Consider the following 22,932-nt stretch of genomic DNA (forward strand, 5'->3'; position numbering starts at 1 on the left):
TTTGTCTCTTCTATGTTCAGAAAAATAGTTTTAACTTTGAAGTTTCTGCTGTATTTGCAAGTAATACTTGTGGTATGCAATCAGAATAAAGGTGTCTCACTAGAAAATTAATATCTGGTACCTCTCAGTTCTGCTCTCATAATTCCCTTTGTGAATCCTTGCTAAAAATAGTTAGAGCTTCATGTGTTTTCTCTGTTTCTAAGGAAAACCATAAGGTCTGGATTTACTGTGCTTTCAGGGGCACTAGATGCATACTGAAAACACCTATCAAATTCAGGTGCTTCAGAAGGTGATTTTAGTACTAAACAGAGTTTCAATGGTTGCCTTTTTTTTTTTACTGTGTTTTTTTTGTTTCATATGCCCTCTGGTCTGTTCAGCTGTGACAGGGGCAAACAATAGGTGGTGTTACAGAGATAGTATACAGTGTATTGTGCCCAGATGTATTCTTCCTGCATTTCAAATTTTCCATGAAGAAAAGCGTCTTTGTTGCCAGTGTGTTTCCTTCTGCTGCATTTTGTTTGGTGTCCTTTCTGTGTCATATGTGAAATTATAGTAATGCTTAATGAGAGGGTGGGGGTAGTGATGTCCACGGTGTTTTTTTCCAGGACATCTAGAAATCTCTTTATGTATTTCTAGGGCAGATAGCTATCTTATGGAAGAGTTGCATGACCTCCCTCTAGAGAGTTTTCTATTCATCATGCTAAGTTTTATTCCTCTTCAGATGTGCCTGGTTCATCCAGTTCTTCCTTTATAGACCCAGATGTTCCTGGAAGTTATGATTACTAACAGTGGGAGGAGTAGCACTGTATGATTGAATCTGCATCTTTCTTCTACACTGCTTGCTTGGTTAATTCTCCATTTCATATGGACTTCTGCCCACAAACCTGAAGGCAGGCTGTGTTTTATGAAGTGTTGCAGTGCATGTCTGATAAAGAACTTGTAAATGCTTATCAGTGCTTGGTTTGTCAAGATGTTTCCAGACCTCGTACAAATTCCATGTTGTACATACAGTGTCAACATTTTGGTTTTATTTATCTGTGACTGAGGTAGTAGGTTCTTCTACTTTTGCCTTTGATTAAGAACCCTAGTTCTTAACTGAATTGTTCTGGCAGATGGTCACTTTGTGGGTCTGGAAAACTGATAACATGGAACTTGAAGTATGGAAATTGGGGTTTTCTGAACAGAAGGTCTGTTTAATCATATTCTTTATAATTTTATTTTTAAATCCAAACTCTGCTCAAACATATGTCGAGTAATAAGGAGGAGAGTTCACTCAGTAAGAGAATACCTTACCTCCATTCTAACTGAGTGCTGAGAAAATTCAGTTTCCAGGTGCACTTTGATTCAGCCTTCCAGGAAAGGTGCAAAAAAGACCAACACTTAGCATATGCTTGACTCTGCTTGTAAAAAAAAAAATTACTACTAAAAAAATGGAAGAAAATCACTGGAGAGAAACCTTAATGCTGTCTTGAAACATGCACAAACTAAAGAACTAAGGTAAAAAGTACCATGGTGGATAGCTTGTAAGATTTCTGCAAGTGGGACAAATTGAACTCTTCTGGGTTCCTTTTGTGGAGTCAGATTTCTCTTTCACCAGGGTTCTTGGTCAGAGCAGACATTGTAGCTCAAGCAGCAGGAAATTGAAGAGTCAGAATTTCTGTCTGTTTTCAGCAGCTTTTAATTAATGCTCTGATCAGCAACTAAATTGCTGGCATTTTGTTTGGAGCATGATTCAAAGCCACACATGGTTCCAAGGGCTCCTGTTTGAACTGAACATAATACCACTCCTATGTTGTTCTATCAGACTCTCCCCAGGTTGCTTTTTGTTGCAGATTTTTTGTCATGTCCCAAGGGTACTTATAACTAAAGGACAGAATAATCTATCAGGAGACTCTCACTGCTGCCACTTCCATAGCTGAAATCAGTTTTTTTCCTAAGAAGACTAACGTAATTTTGTTCTCTCAATACCACTACTAGTCAAACAGCATTCACTGAGTTTCCTGACCTGACAAAGATGCATGTAGAATACCAGCCACACTTCTGTCAGAGTTAACTGACATCAAGTTACTGCTTACTTTTGCTTGTGTCCACGGTAATGGTCATATCTCGTTTAGTGTAATCAGCAGTTGACTGTAACGTGGGAGAGGGGAGCATATGTGTGTATTTATAATATCTGAGCTGTGTTTAAAAGTTCTTGACAGAAATAAATAAACGGAGCTAAGTAAGAGATCACACTGCTTTTGTCACTAAACCCATGCTGTTTGGAGTGTGCTTTTTTTTTTTTACATTTTGGTACTGGCAAGAGCACCCTGAGCTGAGACCTGAAGTGTGAGATTCAGTTTCAGTAAGATACTTTGTTCTGCAGGATAGGGGTATGAATTTCTCTTTAGAAAGAGGTCAAACAGAGGTTTCATATTCATTCAGCTACTTTTGGGAATTGCTGACTTCCTACTGAGGTGGTCAAGGATCATAAAACAGGCACAGACAAAATGCTTTGATATTTTTGTCCCTTCAGGCATGATGCAATTGTTGCAAAATTACAGGTTTTGTTGTAAGAATGAAAGAATGTCACTGCAGGGAGTATTTGATCCTGCGACTCCTCCTTTACTTCATCCGCCCTAATCAGAAACTTACGTATCTTTGAGGAAGTAGAACTTGTTTCAGAGTTTGTAGACAAAATGTTGCTTTATGAATATTTAACAATAATAGTGTGATAGGAAATAAAGGCCATATCTGGATAACAATTGCATGCTATGCTTCATATCCATGACTTCTCAAGAGTTCTGTTAAGTTGTCTTTTGGGGAGGAAAAGCAGAGATGCAGCTCAGGTGGCGATTGCTGGTCCCACCTTTTCGCTACGTGTACAGGCAGTCCTGCCCAATTTTCCACTGCCAAAGAGTAAGAAATATTGGTAACACTTCCCTGAAGAGGTGGGCTTTATCAGGGAGACACCACAGAGGAAAAATGAGAAGATTCCTAAGAGAGAGTAAGGTACCAATGTGAGGGGCTGCAGTAGGCACAGACAATGTTGGCTAGGTATTGTCAGAGAGGGTTTTCATGCTGATTTCTCACAGCTAAAGTAATGAAATTTTACATGTAGTCACTGACGGTTTTGTCCTGCTCATGTGGTGTCTGAAGAAAGGGTGGAGGTATTTGTAAAGGAATGGGGAACATACATGACCAAAACAGGTTTTAATATCCAAAGATAATGAAGTACAAAGTGCAGAGGAGCATTGAAGTAATACTTCAAATGTTGCTGGTATTGGAGAGGTATCTCAGACTTTTGAACCATTTTGTTACAAAAGCTAATCAAGTTTTTAGATGCCCTACTCTAGAGACACATTTTTTTTAGATTTTTCTTTTTTTTTACATTTTTGGCAGTATATGGCATGATGTGAATCCATTGGGTTAGTGAATCCTAGCACAGAGGCAATGCCATGCTGGAGGAAACACATGACATACTGGATTTGAGAGTGCTCTCACTCTGAAGTCCCTTTTCAGGGCTCTGACAGTTATGGTCTGCAGATTGGCTCTTTATTATTTACAGGGGCTTTGGGGATGAAGTGTTGAACCACTGAGTCTTTAGGCTAGGGCTTTTGTGCCAAAATATTTATGTTGGTGTAAGGGAGTGAAAGGCCCAAAGCATCATTGAATTGAAAACTATACTGAAATACATGTTGAAAGAGAAATTTGGCACTGACTTTCACTAGAGAATAGAGGAAAAGAGGTTATAGCCTTGATTACTCTTATTCCAAGTTTTAATTCAAGCTTGGCAAGATCTCCTGCTATCCACTACAGGAAATGAAGAGCGGGAGAGAGAAGTGGGAGAAGAGAACAAACTACCTAATTTTATGGAGTAGGGCTGGATGCCAAAAATGCATGGGGACATGGAACTAGATCTATGTTGCTGTCTCAGTCTAAAGGCTTTTTTAGGAGATTCATCTGTCAAATTCCACTATTAGTTTATTATTTTAAAATTAATGTTGGATTTTGTTTTCTTCTTTCTGTAATGAGCTGTATACAGGGTCCCTCATTAAAACTTCCAAGGTAAGAGAGAATTGGAGGAAAAAGCTGCACCTTGGGAATGGGACAATTTCAGGTTTACAGTACTTTGAGTTTTTCCACTTTTATATGTTTTGTAAAAATCCATAGGCAGCAGAGAGACATCTGCATATAAAATCCTAACATGTCTTTTGCAGAGAAGATTACCATGAAGATGGGTTCTGTCAGCCATACAGGGGAATTGCGTGTGCACGAATCATTGGAAACAGAACCATTTATGTGGACTCCCTCCAGATGCAAGGGGAAATTGAAAACCGAATTACTGGTAAGCTTATGCATCTCTTTAGCAGGGAGTAAGAAACATTCATAAAAGTATCCAATTCTGGTAAAAACAGTGTTATCGTCCTTCTAGTTTTGTCAGCCAGTGGCGAAGACATCTTTACATTAAGGTTTCAGGGGGTGAGCCTGTTTCCCGCTTGGGCAGCTAGTAAAATTTGGAGCAAGGAAGATGAGTATCTGTGGTAATATGTAAAGCTTCTTTCATGTCCTTAAGTAAAATGTCAGAGTACCGAATTTTTAACAGCTTCTGGTTTTTATTGGAGCTTTTTGCATGAGGGATTCAAAAAGAAGATTTTGATGTTTTAAAATGGATTTGTGATATAGTGAAAAAAATACTTTTTTTTCTTTTATTTTCTTGAAAAAGTGTGTGGCGGCCTTTCCCTTGGACTTCTTACCTTTTAGCATAATTCTGGCAGAGTCTGGATTTCACATTGATTTATGTAGAAAGAGTTGACCTTCCTGTGCTTTACCTCTGTTTAATCTTTCTCTGAACACAGTTTTTTAACAGAGTTGCAAACATGCATCCAAAACCTTAATGATTTTTAATGGGCTGTACGTGCAGCATGGCATTTCTTCACTGGATATCAGCTAGCTGATTTTAGCAGCTGTGACTCTGATGTACACAAAGTAGAGCAAGCAAAATGAACCTATGGAATAGGGCAGACTGTTTGTCATAATGTATAGTAAATTAAGTCAGTCCAGCAGGAGCTGATTTGCATCTGGCCAGATACAGCTCACTAATGGACTCTTCAACTTCAGCATAACTAGTTGCCAAAAAGAGTTTAACTTCGCTTTTCAGCTCTAACTCCCTAAAGACATTACCCTAAAGACTCATTGTTAATCCAGAAATTCAAGACCTTTTTTTTTATTTTTTTTCCTGTTCTTGAAATGGTGACCAGATTCTGGGACTGGCAAAATCCAGGTGCTGACGTTTACTTATGCTATTACAACACATTCTCCTCCCGCCCTTCTCCTGTATACTCGGTTGTAACTCCAGCCTCTTTAAACATTGTGTTATTAATTGATACATATTAATACTTTTTTTTCACCAGCTACACAATCTCTGTGCTGTTTGGATATTTTTCAGCAATATGGAAGTGTTTGACTATCTGAAATGACTAAATCTGTAATTCTGTGAATTAGCTTCGAAATGTTATCTAAAAACCAAAACCAAACCCAACAACAAAAAACTGTGATATTAGCCAGAAAATGTTTATTGGTTGAGCTGTACTTTTTTTTCTGGGATATGCAACATGGGCACTGTTGACATGGCTGCTGGTTTCCTAATACTACCAAATATCTGTTAGGTTTCCAAAGCTAGGGTGTTAGAACTCACTGTTCTGCAGTTGAAGAGAATTCCTGTTGGAAATGTTCTCTTTCAGGAAGATGCTGAGAACCACCATATAGAGCTGCCCAGTGCCTAGCTAGGCAGTTTTGACAGTCTGTTAATAATATAACATTTTCAAACGATATACTTTTGAAGGTCACACCAGACATCTAAGCAAAAGTACCCTGAGGATTTCATTGCATCATTGGTTCTTGAGAGCCATATCATATATAAAGCAAGTATTGTAAAGATTAGGTGTTCTATACCCATATGACAAGGTACTTTTGAAATTGCAGTAACTTATCAGGTAAAGGAAATAGTTGAAAACAGCTGAATAGTTGCTGCTGAGATTTTGCTGATAGTTTTGCCCATACTTCCTAACTGCAATTTTTGATGGCGTGTTCCAATGTGCATGGGAAGTGGGGACACCTACTGTCCAACTCCAGGAGCATTTAGCCAGGTTACCTCTGTGGGGAATTTTCATTCTGGAGTTTCTTTTCCCTGCTGTGCTCTTGTGAGAAACACATATCCTTTGTCTCCATGGCCCCTTGTGCTTTTTGGTCCTGGCCATGTGATTGGGTGAGAATAGCAACCTTTGGTTAAAAAATAATTACATTTCTGGAGAAAATGTGGCTTGGAAGACTGGAAGCCAACAATGAATAGCGCACAGACCTGATGCATGACCTGTGGATATGTGTTTGACTAGCAAGGTTTCAGCGGTGCTGTTTAACATTTGTTTAATAAATAAAATATAAACCCCTTAGATGCTACCACACAGTACTGCTGGCTTTTGAGCCTTCCATCAAAATAAAGATATAATTGTAAATTGTGCACTCTTCTCTCATGATGATCTAAGTTCTGTAATGCAATGCCTTCACAAAACTTAGTGTGGGGTTTCAAACAACTGACAATGACAACTTCAGTCCTTCAGTTTTATTTTTTCCATTTTAGTCTTTGCGACGAGCATATGTTACAGCTATCCTGTGAGGCCTGATGTCTGCTTGCACGCAGTGTTCCCAGTGTGACTGATAATTAGTTGTATTCCTGCAATAATATTTTTGAATTAAAATAAGCAAAGGTGTAAACAGGCTAAAAAGCTAGATTTACAGCTGTTTGTTACATGTTTGGTGTTCAGGAAGAGACTCTGTGGTACCATGTGCCCACAGGAAATAGATGATTGAAAGGAGAGAGCTGGACAAGAGAAAAAGACTTTATTTGTAGGTTGTAAATAGACTGCTGAATGACATTTCCTCTCTTTTTACAGTGTGAGTTGGTGGAACATGCAGTCTAGCAACTCTCACTCATAAATGATGCTTTACTGAGGGAGTGAATGTTCCTACATTTAAAGGTTGATTCAGCACCAGATATATGATGCACACACACATTTGTCTTTCCTTTGCAATGTGCAAGAAAATTTTGAGCTAAATGTTAGTGTGTAGGTGCTGAGAGCTGAAGGGAAGAATTACATTCTTAACTCATTATGACATTCATCTTAATGTGATCAGCGTGCTGAGACTGATAACATTAATTTTCCACAAAGCTGCTGCCTGTTAGGCTTCTCATGTCTGCTTAAAGCCATGTCTTCCCAAATATCAATGATACACTTCTTTTTGCCTGACAAGACTTGAAAAACACTTATTTATTTATGAAAATGTCTAGAGAAAGAAGAAGTTAGGAAGAATCCTTGTTCAGATTTTATGTAATTAGGAATTTTGGAAATACATACCAGTATCCTGGCAGGTGTATCTTGCCTTTGCTTTTGATCCTTTTGAGTTAAAATTAGCCAATTGCCTGTAGTCTGAGCAATGGTAATCATGTGGGTTAATTTCTGGGAAGTGAGGCCTACAAGCTCAGTGCAGGTGTCAGAGGGACACTGGGATGCTGGGTTTTCTTCCTGCATTTGTCAACTCCCCTTTACAGCAGAAGTTACCTGATTTACCCCTTGCACAGTGGGCTTTCAGACCCTTAAAGAAAGAATAAAGATGTTCAAGGCAAATGACATGAAAACTAAGTTTTTTCTCATGCTATGAATCAATACTTACCTGTACTTTTGTTCCTCTGCAGCTGCGTTTACCATGATTGGCACTTCGACACATTTGTCTGACCAGTGCTCGCAGTTCGCTATACCTTCCTTCTGCCACTTTGTGTTTCCCCTGTGTGATGAGCGCTCTCGGACCCCTAAGCCACGGGAGCTGTGCCGGGATGAGTGTGAAGTTCTGGAGAATGACCTCTGTAGGCAGGAGTACAACATTGCTAGGTCAAACCCCCTCATCTTGATGCAGCTACAGTTGCCCAAGTGCGAGGACCTTCCGCGACCGGACACCTTGGAAGCTGCCAACTGCATAAGAATTGGGATCCCCGTGGAGAGACTGAGCCGATGTAAGTCTGTGTGTTTCATCACTGGGAAAAAGTACAGCTTGATGCTTCTTCTGATTGAGTCTGAGAGACAATACTTTATCAGCCATTATTTTTGTAAAGGAAGTGCTGAACTTTTATCTTGTTGATACTGACCGTAATCTTGCATTGTTGTAAGGTAGAGCTAGGATGGCAAGGAAGCCTAAAGGATGCTGCTTGTACAGCAGAATGTGTTATATCAACCACCCAGGGCTATAAAACTTTGTGTTCACCTGGCTGATTTGATGCAGATTTTCAGAGTGTTGCCTCCACCTGTGGCTCAGTCCTTGCCTTTTTGGGTGAGCCTCCCCATACACCTATTTAAGAGTTTTGTTTACCTATTGATTAACTTCATATGGTTTGTTGAAGCATCACTGGAAGATCTTTCAGGAAACTAACCACCTGGTGTTCATTCTTTCTGTATAGGAACCCCCGGGAATATCAATCCTGTAAATTGAACATTGGGTGCAATTATCTTCCTTTACCTACAAGGGATGGGTGAAAACATTGATCTTGCATCCATGAATTTGTATTTACGCCCAAAAGTAGAAGGGCTGTTCTCTTGTCACTAATTATATACAGTCTTTCTGACTGCTCCATTTCGTAGCAATTAATCACAACCCCCTACATTGTTCAATAAGAAAACTCAAAGAGACCAAAGATGTTTAAAGTACAATGTGTAATAAGATTATTCTGACTATCTGTTGTCTGAATCCACAGTTAGCAGCAGGAGCCATGGCATAATGGTGGACATAAAAGACTGGTTCTGTGGTTTTATAGCAAGTGAGCAGTGTGAAGAAAATGGGAAGATTATGAGAAGCAGAAGTTTTCATTTTTGATATCTGGGGACTTTTCCTGAAGGGAAACTCATATCTCTGATTTGCTTTAACATACCATGTTCTGTAACTTAAGTTTCATACACGCTTCTTAATCTCCATTTGAATTCAGAATTTAGAGTACTCATGTGTGTACCATAGAGCTGAGACATTTTAGGACATAATCCAGAAATAACTGGGTGTTAAAGTACAGATCCACACAGAAATGAAATTTCAAAGTGAATACCTTTCATTAAATCTCAGTGTACATGAACTTAAGTACTTGTTTGCATACATGTTCTGTGGACTTCGGCTGTTTTGGTCATGTTGTCCCTCGATTGTTTTGATTTTTCTAACATTTTCCCAAACCCTGTGTTTTAGATCATCAGTGCTACAACGGCTCTGGAGCTGACTATAGAGGGACCATCAGTGTTACCAAGTCAGGCCACACTTGCCAACTCTGGGACTCACAGAGTCCCCACAACCATGATCTGACAAGCACACAGTTTCCAGAGCTAGGTGGAGGACATGCATATTGTCGAAATCCAGGAGGTCAAATGGATGGTCCCTGGTGTTTTACAAAGAATAAAAACGTACGCATGGAACTGTGTGACATACCTTCTTGTAGTATGTATTCTCTTTCTTTTTTCTCCTACTACTGTTCTGAATCCTGTGTAATTTTGAATGTTACTGGTTATTACAAGTACAATTCATTTGGAAGGGTTATACTTTTATATGTTTAACTTGCAGCAACTTTTTTTGTGTTGTAATTGTTTAATGTTTTCTGGAGAACAGAATTTGTAAGATATTATGACACTTTTTATTATATACTGGAGTCTGAAGTAGTAATTAATGATGATGCTGCAGTTTGTATTTTGACTTGTCAAATGACAGATTGCACATGGGAATCACCAGTATGTGCTTGGTTTGCTCATGCTGCTCAAGGGTACATTCTCTTGCTCTGTATGACATCTTGCAGGCTGCAAGGATTTTCAAATCCTATAGAGGGAGATACAGCACCATGCCTGGCTGGAAAGAAACTGTTTCAAGTGCAGAAACAGAGCAGTTTGAAGTGCATAAAGCTGATGATCTTATCAGAAAAGTCCTGCATTAGCTGCTAGTGGCTCTGTACCGCACAACACTTTACAAAAATGAAAAGTACAGCTCTCATGGATTGGTACTGTTCTGCTCATTTTCCTGGTGTTGGTATGCACATATAGTAGACTTAACACATTGTTAATGGTCTTTGGGTATGACAGTGTCTTTGAATATGACTGTTAATACTGTGCTTTGTTAGGAAGAAAAGCATGTTTCCTGCAGCAAGATACAGATATGTCATGGAAGCCATAAGTGGATTACATGGATCTCTAAAACTGCTCAGAACCAATATGAAATTTTTTAGTTAGTTCACTTTTTTGCAGTAACATGATTTGACATTTATAATAAATTTCTACATTGCATGTACCATAGGGTAAAGATAACACTGGGATGTGGTTGTGGTGAAAGCAGTTGCCACAAATAGCAAAACCACAGGTTACAGAAAACATCCCAGAAAGTTCCAGCGAACATTTTTGACATCACTAGGCTTTTCTAAAGTCTCTAAGTATTAAGTGAAAAAATATTTTAGGAAGGTTGCAGACCTAAATGTATTGGTGGCTCTTTCATGTCTTTCTCACTCTTAACATAAGACCTCTGCAATTCTATCAAGTACGGAACAAATAATGTCTCTACCAATGAGAAGTGCAGCTTATTTTATTCTGGGCAGAAGTAGCAGCAGTAGAGGTATAGAATGGGCCAAGTGTTGATGAAATGGCTGAATCTGTGAGAGTGGGTCAGACTGCATTGTTGTTCTGGGTCACATTGAGTTCACTAGTTTATATATTTTGATAGAGACTGCTCACTTGTTTTTTATACCCTGAACAGGATAATGCAGTGATACTCTGGTCTGTTTTCTATGGTTTCCTCAACTGGAAGTCTCAAAAATAAAGTAAAATTAATCACATACTGTTATGGCCCACACATTAAATGTTATCCTCATTAGTTTATGTTTATCTTCATGCAGCCAATTGCTATGTCCATTCAAGCTTTTTTGAAATATGTAATGGAAAATTATGAAGAAAGGGGAGAAGGTAATGTCACTTCTGTTTTCAGGGCATAGATTACTTTTGATTTAAAATATAGTATTAATAATCATTTGTATTACTATCAAATAGCTTTAAAATACTTGCTGTAACCATTTCTGTGCTTGACAGGTCCACGTGACAACAGTAAAATGGGAATCCTCTACATCCTTGTTCCCAGCATAGCCATCCCTCTGGTGATAGCCTGCCTTTTCTTCCTGGTCTGCATGTGCAGAAACAAGCAGAAGGCATCTGCTGCTACACCACAGCGCCGCCAGCTGATGGCATCTCCCAGCCAAGACATGGAAATGCCACTCATTAATCAACACAAACAGGTGTTACACAATGTGCTTAGACCCGCATATTTTCAAAGTGCAATGATTTTCAGCATCTCAGGTTGTCTGTGTTGAAATTGAGCCATGTTGTTGGGGACCTAATTTTCATAGCGTGCGGGCCATCTACTTCAGGGAAAACCAGATCTTGTGATTCATAGGTGTCTCTAGAAATCCTGATCTTGGACAACAGCTTTCAGTACACAGTATTTAATGGCATTTTTCCTTGCCCACCACTCTTCCTCTTGTCTAAGTGGCTGGAAAAGTAGTTATTTCTGATCCAGTCTTCAGGTTGCAGCTCATTTTTGCTCCTGGAAATGATGTGGCCAGTTTGCCTGTTTAAATCATGATGCACCCTGGGGTTTCTTGTTCTAATCCTTCAGCACAAGACCTCTGGTGTTCTGATCCATAAGTGAGTTGAGCGTTGAGGTGGCATGCAACACGTTTCCCAGGCTGTGAATCACAAAGGATGGTGAAAGGAAAGTGGCTTCGAACTCATGTCTACATGTCAGCTCCTACACAGGATTTTCTGGGTCAGCTAATTGATCTCTGCACTAAAATCCTGTTTGGAGCTAATGTTGAATTTTTAATCACAGCATTTACAAGATGCAAGCTCTAGAAAATAATGCTTACTTTGGAAGCTGGCAACATCTGTTCAGGAAACTAAAGAGTGTTTGATGAATATTACCAATTGTAACTAATTGCGATGATTTTGTGAGTTAATCTGAATATTTGAAGGAAATTTTCCAGCCGAGTCTAAAGGCTGTTGAACACTAAAATCAGAAATTGTTCTCAAATCACCTGTTAAAACATCTTCCCAGCCTGCCCTGCTCCCTCATGCTGTTTTGCCCTGTATGTGGAGCTGTGCCAGCTGCCCCTCATTTGGTCAGGGCCTCCTCCGTCCCATGCTGGTCAGGACAGGCACATTACATCACCATCACAAACTGCCTTGCTTTCCCTTCCAGCTGCAGAGGGAGGGCTCTGGGGATTTCCCACTCTTGGGTTTGCAACCTTCAAGTACCAGAGAGAAATTCCTTCTCCTGTCTTTTCCAATTCCACCCCCATCCTTATTGAAGCTAGCTCAAGGTTCCTCAGTAGTGGTACTGTACACTGCTGCCCATGGGCAGGGGCCATTCCTATAGTGAAACAGAGAAGAAAGGGCATTATCCGGTACTGTAGAGCTGAAAGAGAGAGATTTTGTTCCTTCTTCTGTTGGAAAGGATGTTTCAGTTCACTCTGAGACTGCCACCTCCTCAGCCTCCTTGCTTTTCTGACAGATGTCCGCTGGGCAGCTCGGGGCTGGTCTGCAGGGAAAGTACAGCTGCAGTTAATAGATGTCATTGCTTGCCAGATTTACTCTGAACCCAATATTCATTTAGCTTGCAGGAAGTGTGGCCACTCCTTTATAAAAATAATTATATCCATTATCCTGCAGTATAATTCAATTTATACTTCTGATAATAGTGTTCATTTCAAGGTTAATTGTGAAATCGATATACTGATGTGAATACACAAAAATCCAGAAAAATCCTTTTGGCCCAATTTATCTTCCATTTGGAGATCTAACCACTGGGAGATTTTCTTTAATAGGAGATCCTATTGTTCAGAAAATGTTGTGATTTTTTGACTGACTGTCTTTTCTTCATTTCAGGCTAAGCTTAAAGAAATTAATCTGTCCACCGTGAGATTTATGGAGGAACTAGGAGAGGAGAGGTTTGGAAAAGTCTACAAGGGACATCTCTTTGGTACAGCACCAGGTGAACAGACACAAGCCGTTGCCATTAAGACACTTAAAGACAAAGCAGAACTGGCTCTTCGGGAAGAATTTAAACATGAGGCAATGATGAGATCACGATTACAGCACCCAAACATAGTTTGTTTGCTGGGAATAGTGACAAAGGAACAACCTGTAAGTATGATATTTAGCTATTGTTCCCACAGTGATCTCCATGAGTTCTTGGTGATGAGATCTCCCCACTCAGATGTTGGCAGCACTGATGATGACAAGACAGTAAAATCCACTCTGGAACCAGCAGACTTTTTTCACATTGTGACTCAGATAGCTGCAGGAATGGAATATCTTTCTAGCCACCATGTTGTCCACAAGGACCTGGCCACTAGAAATATACTGGTGTTCGATAAACTGAATGTGAAAATATCTGATTTGGGCCTTTTCAGAGAAGTTTACGCTGCTGATTACTACAAAATGATGGGAAATTCCCTTCTTCCTATCCGGTGGATGTCCCCTGAGGCTATTATGTATGGCAAGTTTTCTATTGATTCGGATATATGGTCATATGGAGTTGTGTTGTGGGAAGTTTTCAGCTATGGCCTGCAGCCTTACTGTGGTTATTCCAACCAGGATGTCATTGAGATGATCAGGAACCGACAAGTTTTGCCGTGTCCCGATGACTGCCCCACATGGATATACACTTTGATGTTGGAGTGCTGGAATGAATTTCCCAACAGAAGACCAAGATTTAAAGATATACATAACAGACTAAGAACATGGGGGAACCTTTCTAATTACAACAGCTCAGCGCAAACTTCTGGGGCCAGCAACACCACACAAACAAGTTCTCTCAGCACAAGCCCTGTTAGCAATGTCAGCAATGCTAGATACATTGGACCAAAGCAGAAAACTCCAGCCTTCCCTCAACCTCAGTTCATACAAATGAAAGGCCAGATGAGACCGATGGTCCCGCCTCCTCAGCTCTACATTCCAGTCAATGGTTACCAGCCAATGCCTGCCTATGGTGCTTACTTGCCAAATTTTTATCCTGTCCAGATTCCAATGCAAATGGCTCCTCAGCAAATACCTCCCCAGATCATTCCCAAACCAGGCTCCCACCACAGTGGGAGTGGATCTACCAGCACAGGCTATGTAACAACTGCACCTTCCAACGCGTCGGTGGCCGACAGGGCTGCTCTGCTGTCGGAAGGCACAGATGACACACACAATGGAACGGAAGATATTGCCCAGAACCCTGTCCAGGAGGAGGAGGAGGAAGAGGGCTCTGTGCCTGAAACAGAATTGCTGGGTGATAACGACACACTTCAGATGGATGAAGCAGAAATTCAATCAGAAGCCTAAGGAATTTGGCCTCATTGGTAAGAATTCCACGTCGCTTCCATGCATGGAGACAGTAGATCCTTAGGCTTAATAGAATGATTTTGGTCTGACTCAAAGAAACAAAACTAAAAAAAAGCAACATCCATTTAAAAGTGCAGCAGTAATGACATGCCAGGTCTAATGAGCATTGCCACCAGCAGATTTTTCAAATATGGTGGTACAGACTTGCTGTGTTTAATCTTTTTTACTGTCCTACAGTTCTTGAGATAAGCTGCTTTTTAAATATGTACTGTTGCTGTGCAACATGTTGCAGAGTAGCATTGCACATCATGTATATCATGATATATGAGTGTAATGTTAGTGAATTATGCTTAAACCAATAACACAAAAAGGAATCCGGCTATGGTTGCAGAATTGTTCTAAGCATAAAGAAGCGCCCTGGATGTGATGGACAGCTTAGTTTGTAGTATTTATCTCTTCGACGTAATGGACACAAGATTGTTGTTTGCTTTTTCAGTCTGAAGATCTAAGCTGACAATAATGATCTGTGTTTGTATTACAATAAGAAGAAAAGGGGGAAACTGAACATAAAATTGTCTGTTCTGAGTAAGACCACAGGTCTGTCCAGCCCGGTAGCATGTCTTGAAAGACCATCAATAATGCCTGCCAAGGGATAGACTGCAGGGGCAATTTCCCTCGCAGAAATTTCCCAGCATATTGCCCCAGACTCCAGCAATTTGTGGCTAAGGGCCTTCCCATGACAGAAGTGGAATTTTTTTCTGTTAAATAGCCTTTGATGGAATTTTCTACCGTGAATTTATCCAAATGATTTTTAACTCACATAGAGCTAGAGTATCCACAACAGCTTGTGGAGTAACATGAGAGGAGAAAGGATGGTTTTCTTTCATCAGTTTGGGTGAATGACTGACAGAAGCTTCCAAATGAGATCATCTGACTGCATTTGTGGATGAAAGTATTCCTTCTCTGCTGTGTATTTTCAACAGCAAACAGCCTTAATACACTGTTAACCAAAAAATGGGGATATTGTAGGGGATATTATAGGTGTGCACTAACTTAATAAATCCAACTTTAATTGGTTATCAAGTATAGAAAAGGGCTCCACATGTGTGTTCCTACATTGTAAAAGTGTTGGGTTTTGTGCGGGGTTACAGACTTACTTGATTTACCACAGTTACTGCTGGATTGCATGTGATACCATGTTTTCTTCCCAACTTTTTAGTAAAAATGATCTTTGAACTTTAGAAGACCAAAATAAGCAATAATGTACAAGGTGCTGTTTTTGTGCTTCTATTTGCAGGATGAATCATGTACAGACCTTTAAATGTAATTTATGTTTTACTACATTTTATATACATTTTTTCATTGAAATATTTTGATTTTTTGAATGAATGACTTTATAACTTAACCATTTACAATATTCACATGTGGTGCAGTTAAACATTTTGTTAAACAGGCAGACAGGTCCATCCATTTCATGACCCCTTTCTGTAATGCAAGTGGTACACATTCTCATTGTAGCATTGTAGCCAACACACACACATATAGCTATAAGTTCTACATCCAACATGGAGTATTCAATAAAGTGATGCAAGAGGTGTGATGAAGTATGTTATCCTACAGGCACTGTTTTTGTTATGGTACTTTGTGGAAATAGAAATGGACTCAATTGCTTAAGTTACAGGTTTCACACTTTAAACAACAAGTTTTCATTTTATTACATTGGGATTCACTTGTAAGTCATGTATCATTGTGATCTACACCCTGTGTTCAAGGCAGCATCACTTATTTCTGGCATTTCACCTGGACTTGGAAATGCACTGGTAGGAATAAAATATGAAAGCTTTATTACTTGTGTTAATATAATGCAGCTTTGGGTGCTTTTACTAAATAAAGGATAAATAAAAAAGAAAAAAAAAAAGACATTTATTTATGTGACGTTCTTTGTTTTTTTCTAGGTTTCCTTATCTCAGATAAATGAACTTGATTAATCAAGAACACTGTCTTTCTTTGTTAATTTGCTAACTTACTTCAGAGTAAGTGGAGAGCAAAGGGTTCAGTTATACCACAGATTTGTCAGTGAGAGAAAAGATAAGTAAGCAAATGAATGGCAGTCAGTGGAGGTTTCTGTACAGTGCTGTCTGAAGTTCAGCCTATTTCTAGTAGTCAAAGAGCATTTGACTTTATGTGCTTTCAATACGGTTTGGGAAACTCCTAATTCTCTTCTTTAAGCCTCATAAATTCACTACAGACAGAAAAAAAGGTCAGATTTCTATACTGATTTTCCCATTCCCATTTAATGTGGATATGCTCTCAAAGAGATGGTTGTGGAGTAATATATAATTTTCTAGGTCAGCCTTGGCAATGCACACAGGACTGGAGAGGGGTATTCTCCCTCTGTTGATGTGGGTGGGCTCATCTGAGTTGCCAAGATCGGAGCCATGATGACAAACAAGCACCTTCTATGCACTTCAGGTGAGCACCTCTGCACAAGTGCCACCACCAGCACGTTAGTGGCTACTCCTAAGTCATATGGATTGGCAGTAACCTCTTGTTCTGCAGTTTCCCAGACTAGTGATACCTGCTGCACAGTCCCAGCCAGTGACAGAGTCTGCCTTTCCTCCCCAAGACTTGGAAGCAAGGCCAAGGGAGATCAGGAAAGGGATGAGGATGTAAATGGATGGGACAAGATGGTAAGGTGGCAATAAGTGAGGGAAGGGTTGGGTCTTGGTCCAAACAAAACCAGCACAATGCTGCTCACTTGAGCTTGCAAAGGTACTTCCTGGCAGGTCTAGCAAAGCTGGAATTTTTCCAGAAGGCAGAACAGCTTTTCTAGCCGCAAATATTTGTCTGGAGGATGAGTAAAGAGTAAGGTGAGAAGACTCTGAGGTTGCTTCAAAAGTTTTCTCTTGCATCTATTACCCTACTCTGTCTATGTGATTTTCATAAGAAGACTGGGTCTGACATTAGAAAAAGTGGGTTGGGCATTGATACTGTGCACAGCAGTCCACTGGTGAGGCAGGAAGGCCCCCGTTTGGAAAAGCATATAGGGCAGATGGAGAATGGATTTGCAATCACAGGGCAGGAAAACTGAGTAATGGCTCCTAGTCTGAGTGGGGAAGCTGACTATAGATGTGTCACTAGCTCCAGTTTGATTTCTGTTCTGATATTGTCCAAGACATACGTTACTGCAGGGTCTTTTCTTCTGTTTTGCCCATTGACACTCTAGGGAAGACAAAGAGTGCAGTATAGGCAGCTGTATAAAACCTGAGGATTCACCCAGAGTGCTAACTACAGACAGACATTACTACAAACTTTGATAGGCAGGTTCATTCCTTCATGTGAATGTAACTACTCTTACTTTCATCTAGTGATTTCCCTAAAGAGTCATCCAGAGGAACAAGCTCCCTGCTGAGACACGAATCCTTTGCTTTTGTGTCTGCCGTGGCTGTGAACGCCACAGTGAGTCATAGGGAATTTTCTTCATGATAACAGTACCTCAAACTTCTATTAGAGAGATGAATTTGATTTTATTTTTTTTTTTTCTCACTTACTATCTGGGTTCATCAGATGTCACTGGTTTTGTGTTCAGAGGAATCATCTCACTTCACCTATGTGGGAGTAAAGGGAAAAGGTTTGACACTTTCTGGAAGAGAGCACAGGAGCATTTGCTCAGTTGGAGAACCTCAAATGATGTCAGACCTTGAGGTGGAAACATCCAGATGCATAGAGAGTAGTATCTTCAAATAAACCCTAAGTCATTGTTTCACCATTGGTAGAAAGTAACTCTGTTTCTAGACAGGCAAATGCTGCTGCAAACTGTGCTCCAAAACAGCATTTTTGTTACCCAAAATACGAAGAAAAAATCAGCTGCCAAAACCATCCTTTTTTTGAGGAAAGGAACTAAATTCATATTGTAAGGGACAACAATGTATGTTCCTGTTCTATGAATAAATCTATAAATCTTAGTGGAATCCATGACTATAATCAAGTTTTGGGGATTTGTTCAAACAATGGAAAACTGAATAGCAGCATACAAATAGTAGTAGCATATGGCACAAACAATGGCATGGCTCAGTGTATGAGTTTTAGTTCCACCTTAACAGAAAACTGAATTTTGTGGTTTTTCAAAAGGGACCTTGTGTAGTCTTTGTTTTGCACAGCTTCCAGATATGACAAGTTTGGTCTCCTTCAATCACCAATATGAATTCTAAACAATCTAAGGACTGCTAAGAAATACTAAATGTGTTCACTTGGCAAGATAACCCAAGTCTGTATTATCTGGGTCAGTCAGATCTTTCTCTAGATCAAAATGTACTGTGTCTACTGTGATAAAATATAGGAAAATTGGTCCAGCAGGATTTCCTTTCTGGAAAAATGCTGTAAAAACCTTCTGCACCTATTGTTCCTGGCTTGTTCTATGATTGATGTTGTAAAGTTGAAGTATCTGGACTTGTCAACAATTTCTCCTTAAACCCCCATACTGTGCATCCTAGCACTGGGTTGCCACTGCAGAAGACTGGGCCACCTGGCTTGCTTTGTGGCCTCAAATAAAAGGCAACCCCTGCATGTGTTTGTGTGCAGACATGCCCAATTTTGTGAGAAAAAATATCTGGACTATAAGGACACAGTGCTGTGTTCGGCATCAAATAAAATCAACAAACACATTTGCTCGTGATGTGCTGATGTCCCAGGGCCATGTGAGATCTTGTGCAGCCCTGAATCCACATCCAATATCTCCTGGTGTGTAATGGGCACTGCTTCCACTCAGTGACACTGCTTGGGGCTGTGGCAAGAGCAGACTCCCTGGACAAACTCTAGCGAGGAATCCCGCAGCAGCACCCATGGAGCACTGCCTCCACGCAGAACTGCCGAGAGGGTTTTCACTGTCACTGTGTCTCTCTTGTCCTATCCAGGCCCCATTTTTGATTAAAATAAAAAAAAAAAAAAAAAAAAACCTTCTAAATCTTAGCTGAATACCTCAAGATTGCACAAGCAGGGGGAAGTAATGTAATAGAGGTTATGGCAGGAGCTGGAAATAGTATGGGGTTCTGAGGGCTGTAAATCTCCAGGAGAGTCGGAATTTAAAATAATAAAATACTGAGGGAACACAGAATCCCATGTAACTACTTCTCATTTCTATTGATCTAAAAGAGGAACTTTACTTTATCTCGATTACAGTGTACCTGATGGTTTAACTGTCCTTTTTAAAACCTCTGTCTAAAACTGAAATAATCCATCTGTTCAGTAGGTTGTTAAATTTAAAAGAAGTGGAATAAGAGGAGGGAATTTAAATTAAAATTGCTACATTCATTTAATTGAATGCTTATTCCATAGACCAAGTAATAAAAACCGTCATGGAGAATTACAGAAAGTGTTCTTGTTGCTCCATATTTTACATCTGTTACTGAAGAATAATTTTTTTATAGGAAACACCCTCCACATAGACTTCTTGCATACTTCTTTTCAAACTAATAAACTAGTCACTGGAGATGTTTGAAGCTGTTGTAGTTTTGATTCATAACAATCAGTTTTTTAAATCTAATGAAGAAATTTAATTCTTAGTCTGCTTTCAGAGTAGTTATTTGATAACCACCATCACTATGAAACAAAAGAAATTCCTTCCAGAATGAAAAAATAATTAACAGACAGGGCGGTGGATAGGAAAACAGCAAAGTAAAGAAGTGAATATCTAAGTAACTTAAACCAGAAACATTTAAGGTACAATAATTTAATTTAGATATAATATTACTTCAGCTGAGGCTGATTATTCTCAAATGTAGTCTGAGGCTTTACAGTTATGATAAAGATCATTGCCTTGCTCTGTTGTTAATCCTATGGATACATTTTCATAACTTGATGTGGTTTTCCATTTAATTACTTTCATATCAGATTTAAATATTTTTATGAGAATTAACCTGAGGTGGTGGGAGAAATATCTTGCAAAATCCTATCAGCCATATGCTTTTCTTACCAAGGAAGGAATGCTATGCTCCATTTTTGTTACATCATCATGTGTCCACACCAAATGCATGTCTCCTCAGTGAATTCTTCTCTTCCCAGCTCAGCTGATAATTTTTACAACAAAATACTGAGGAATCCTTTCAGATTGTTTACTGCTAACATTGAGAGCACTAGGAATAAAAAATTTGTTTCTTTATGAAGGGAAGGCATGTGTCTGAAGGTATTTGTTTCTTCATGAAGGGAAGCATATGTCTTTGCTTCCTCTGTTCCTTATGCCTTTATTATATCCCTCTCCCTTGTCGTCTCTTAGATATTTCTCAGAAGACAACCACAGAGCTATTCACTATTACATCTCCTCTACTTGGAAATACTGTTTTCTTAAGGCAGTCTAAAAGACAAAATTTATATATTTATAAAAAGTTATGCTTATGAATGGACTCAGTGCTGACATTTTGAAAAGCCAGTGGAGTAAGAATTTTGTTGTTCACCAACTTGCAGGCTCAAACATTCCCAGTTGAATGGGTCTGTGGATCTTTTGTTTGCTCTTAACTTTGCTGTGTCCTGCAATTTTGTATCTTATTAAATGTGAATGCTGGATGTTCACTGATATTTTTACATGTCTTTCCTTATAATTAGTGACTATTTTTGTGATTTCTTTACCTGTTCTTTTAACCAGGTATCTGCTGTAGCAGTCCTCTGCTGTTGATGCCTGCTACTTTTGTGGAGACAGCTTCTCCAGTTTAAAAGAAGCAAATCCAACCAAACCAATGAGGAACTCATCTCCAAAACAGATGGAATGCTTTGAGTTCAGGGCTCCTCCTGCTCTGGGACACCCAGCAAAAGCCACAGCAGGGAATGGTGTGAATACTCCTTACTCTCCTCAGCCTCAAGGCAGTCATTTTGGCCGACTGTGTTGGAGGTGCTGAGACACTGAGATAGTGCTGCATGAGGGCAGGGGGCTGGGACTGAGTATTTTCTAATCATGTTTGTTCGAGGAATGGGGTTAATTCTGGACTGAATGCCGGTGTCTGTCACGTGGGACCATGTGGGACCCCATGCAAGTTGTTTAGGTTTCTGTTGTTTCTCCTGTAAACAGCAAAACTGTGGGTGCTTCTACAGGCTTTATGGAGGGAAACACATGGGATACAAGGGAATTCTTACTGCAGGCAAGATGAGCACCCTGATGGTGGGTGAGGCTTCATGCAAGACGTGGCACAAAGGCATTATGAAAGGCATCCTCTGCTCCCCAGGAGATCAGTGATTAAGAGGCTGCTGGCACCCCTGGGCTTGGTGCAGGCTGTGGCTGCATCAAGTGTAGGTGTAGCACTTCCTCTGGGGTGCACTGGTCTGAAATGAGGGGTTGCATCCTATAATGACAAATGGTTTTGAGGCCTGAACCAAAGCCAGTTGAAGTCATTGGGAAAAACTCTGTGGCTTCAAAGGGATTTGGATTAAAGCCATAAGAAATTTTCACTCTGTTTTTAAATAAACACTCTCCAACTTGTAATTGACATTGTGCTCAAAGCATGGTTTTAAAAGATCTTATTTTGCTTTTAAAGTTTCTATATCAGACAGTAAATGATTTTCTGAATAAATAAAAGATTTATTTATTAATATGAGAGAGTATGATTTTCTGAATAAATAAAAAAGTCTGGGGTTTTGGGGTTTTTTTTTGGGTTTATTTGGGTTTTTTTTATTTTTTTTTTTAATGTGGCAATGTGACATTATAATGCCTTAAATTGTTCTGTGCATACCAAAAAGTACTCATGGTACATACTGTAATTTCTTGTAATCATTTTGTTCACTAGCTTATGCCCTTGGGAAAAATGTTTGCCAAAATAACATTCATGAAAACCTCTTTTTTTCCGACTTTGCTTGGAAACCCACAAACCCACATACATATTTGCAATTATCTGATTTTAATAAGTGGGAGTTAATATACCTGCCTTTTTCATGCATATTAAAATGTGCTAACATAAGAGGGTCTTTTGGAGGAGGGGGAAGGGAGAGTTGGAATTCTGCCTCTTTGGAAGAAGTCCACCTCCAGTCTGACGTGCAGCTCTGACAGATTATGCCCGAGAAATGGAGATAGTAAGGTTTTATTTTGTCCCGTGGCAGCATTTATTGAAAACAGACAACATCAGAGAGTCTGTGTGCTGGGGAGACTGAAGGATAAAACAGTGGCTACATCCCACCCAAGTATTTCCTGCCAGCTTTGACCCTCCCCTGCTGGAGGGGGGAGGCTCTAGAGTCTTTATTCCTTTCTTCCAAGGGCCTGATACCTGGTGTGTGTCCCATGGCACTGAGAGTTGAGCACTGCGAGGCCACTGTGTTTGTGTGGCTCCAGGGAACGTGTGGTGGATGCTGGCTGCTGCCCAACCCTGCAGCAAGAAGTCATTTTGGGTGGCGATACAGACCCTCTCTCAGAGGCTCCTGAGATTCCACCAGAAAATGCACCCACAGTAAGAAGATTTTCTTCAGTCTTCATCTCATTGTCTTCAACCTGCTTGTCTTCATCTTGTCCGGAATCTGCTCTGCCAACAAGCTT

General features: G+C 39.8%; 1 protein-coding gene across 3 annotated transcripts in view; it reads left to right on the forward strand.

Annotated features, from left to right (window-relative positions):
• The window catches only part of ROR2 (receptor tyrosine kinase like orphan receptor 2), a 148,847-nt gene extending 126,849 nt beyond the window's left edge, over positions 1-21,998 (forward strand). For 2 of the 3 annotated variants that reach the window (XM_059873875.1, XM_059873877.1), the window contains exons 5-9: positions 4,200-4,327; positions 7,733-8,047; positions 9,259-9,504; positions 11,130-11,332; positions 12,981-16,345. In XM_059873875.1, the coding sequence (XP_059729858.1) occupies positions 4,200-4,327; positions 7,733-8,047; positions 9,259-9,504; positions 11,130-11,332; positions 12,981-14,423 (2,335 nt within the window). In that variant the 3' untranslated portion in view covers positions 14,424-16,345. Of the gene's footprint in view, positions 1-4,199; positions 4,328-7,732; positions 8,048-9,258; positions 9,505-11,129; positions 11,333-12,980; positions 16,346-21,060 lie in introns of those variants that run through there. The other variant, XM_059873876.1, reaches the window with a different exon arrangement.
• The last annotated feature ends 934 nt before the right edge of the window (positions 21,999-22,932 follow it).

The sequence above is a fragment of the Haemorhous mexicanus genome, chromosome Z, assembly GCF_027477595.1.
Source record: "Haemorhous mexicanus isolate bHaeMex1 chromosome Z, bHaeMex1.pri, whole genome shotgun sequence".
Taxonomy (NCBI): Eukaryota; Metazoa; Chordata; class Aves; order Passeriformes; family Fringillidae; genus Haemorhous; species Haemorhous mexicanus.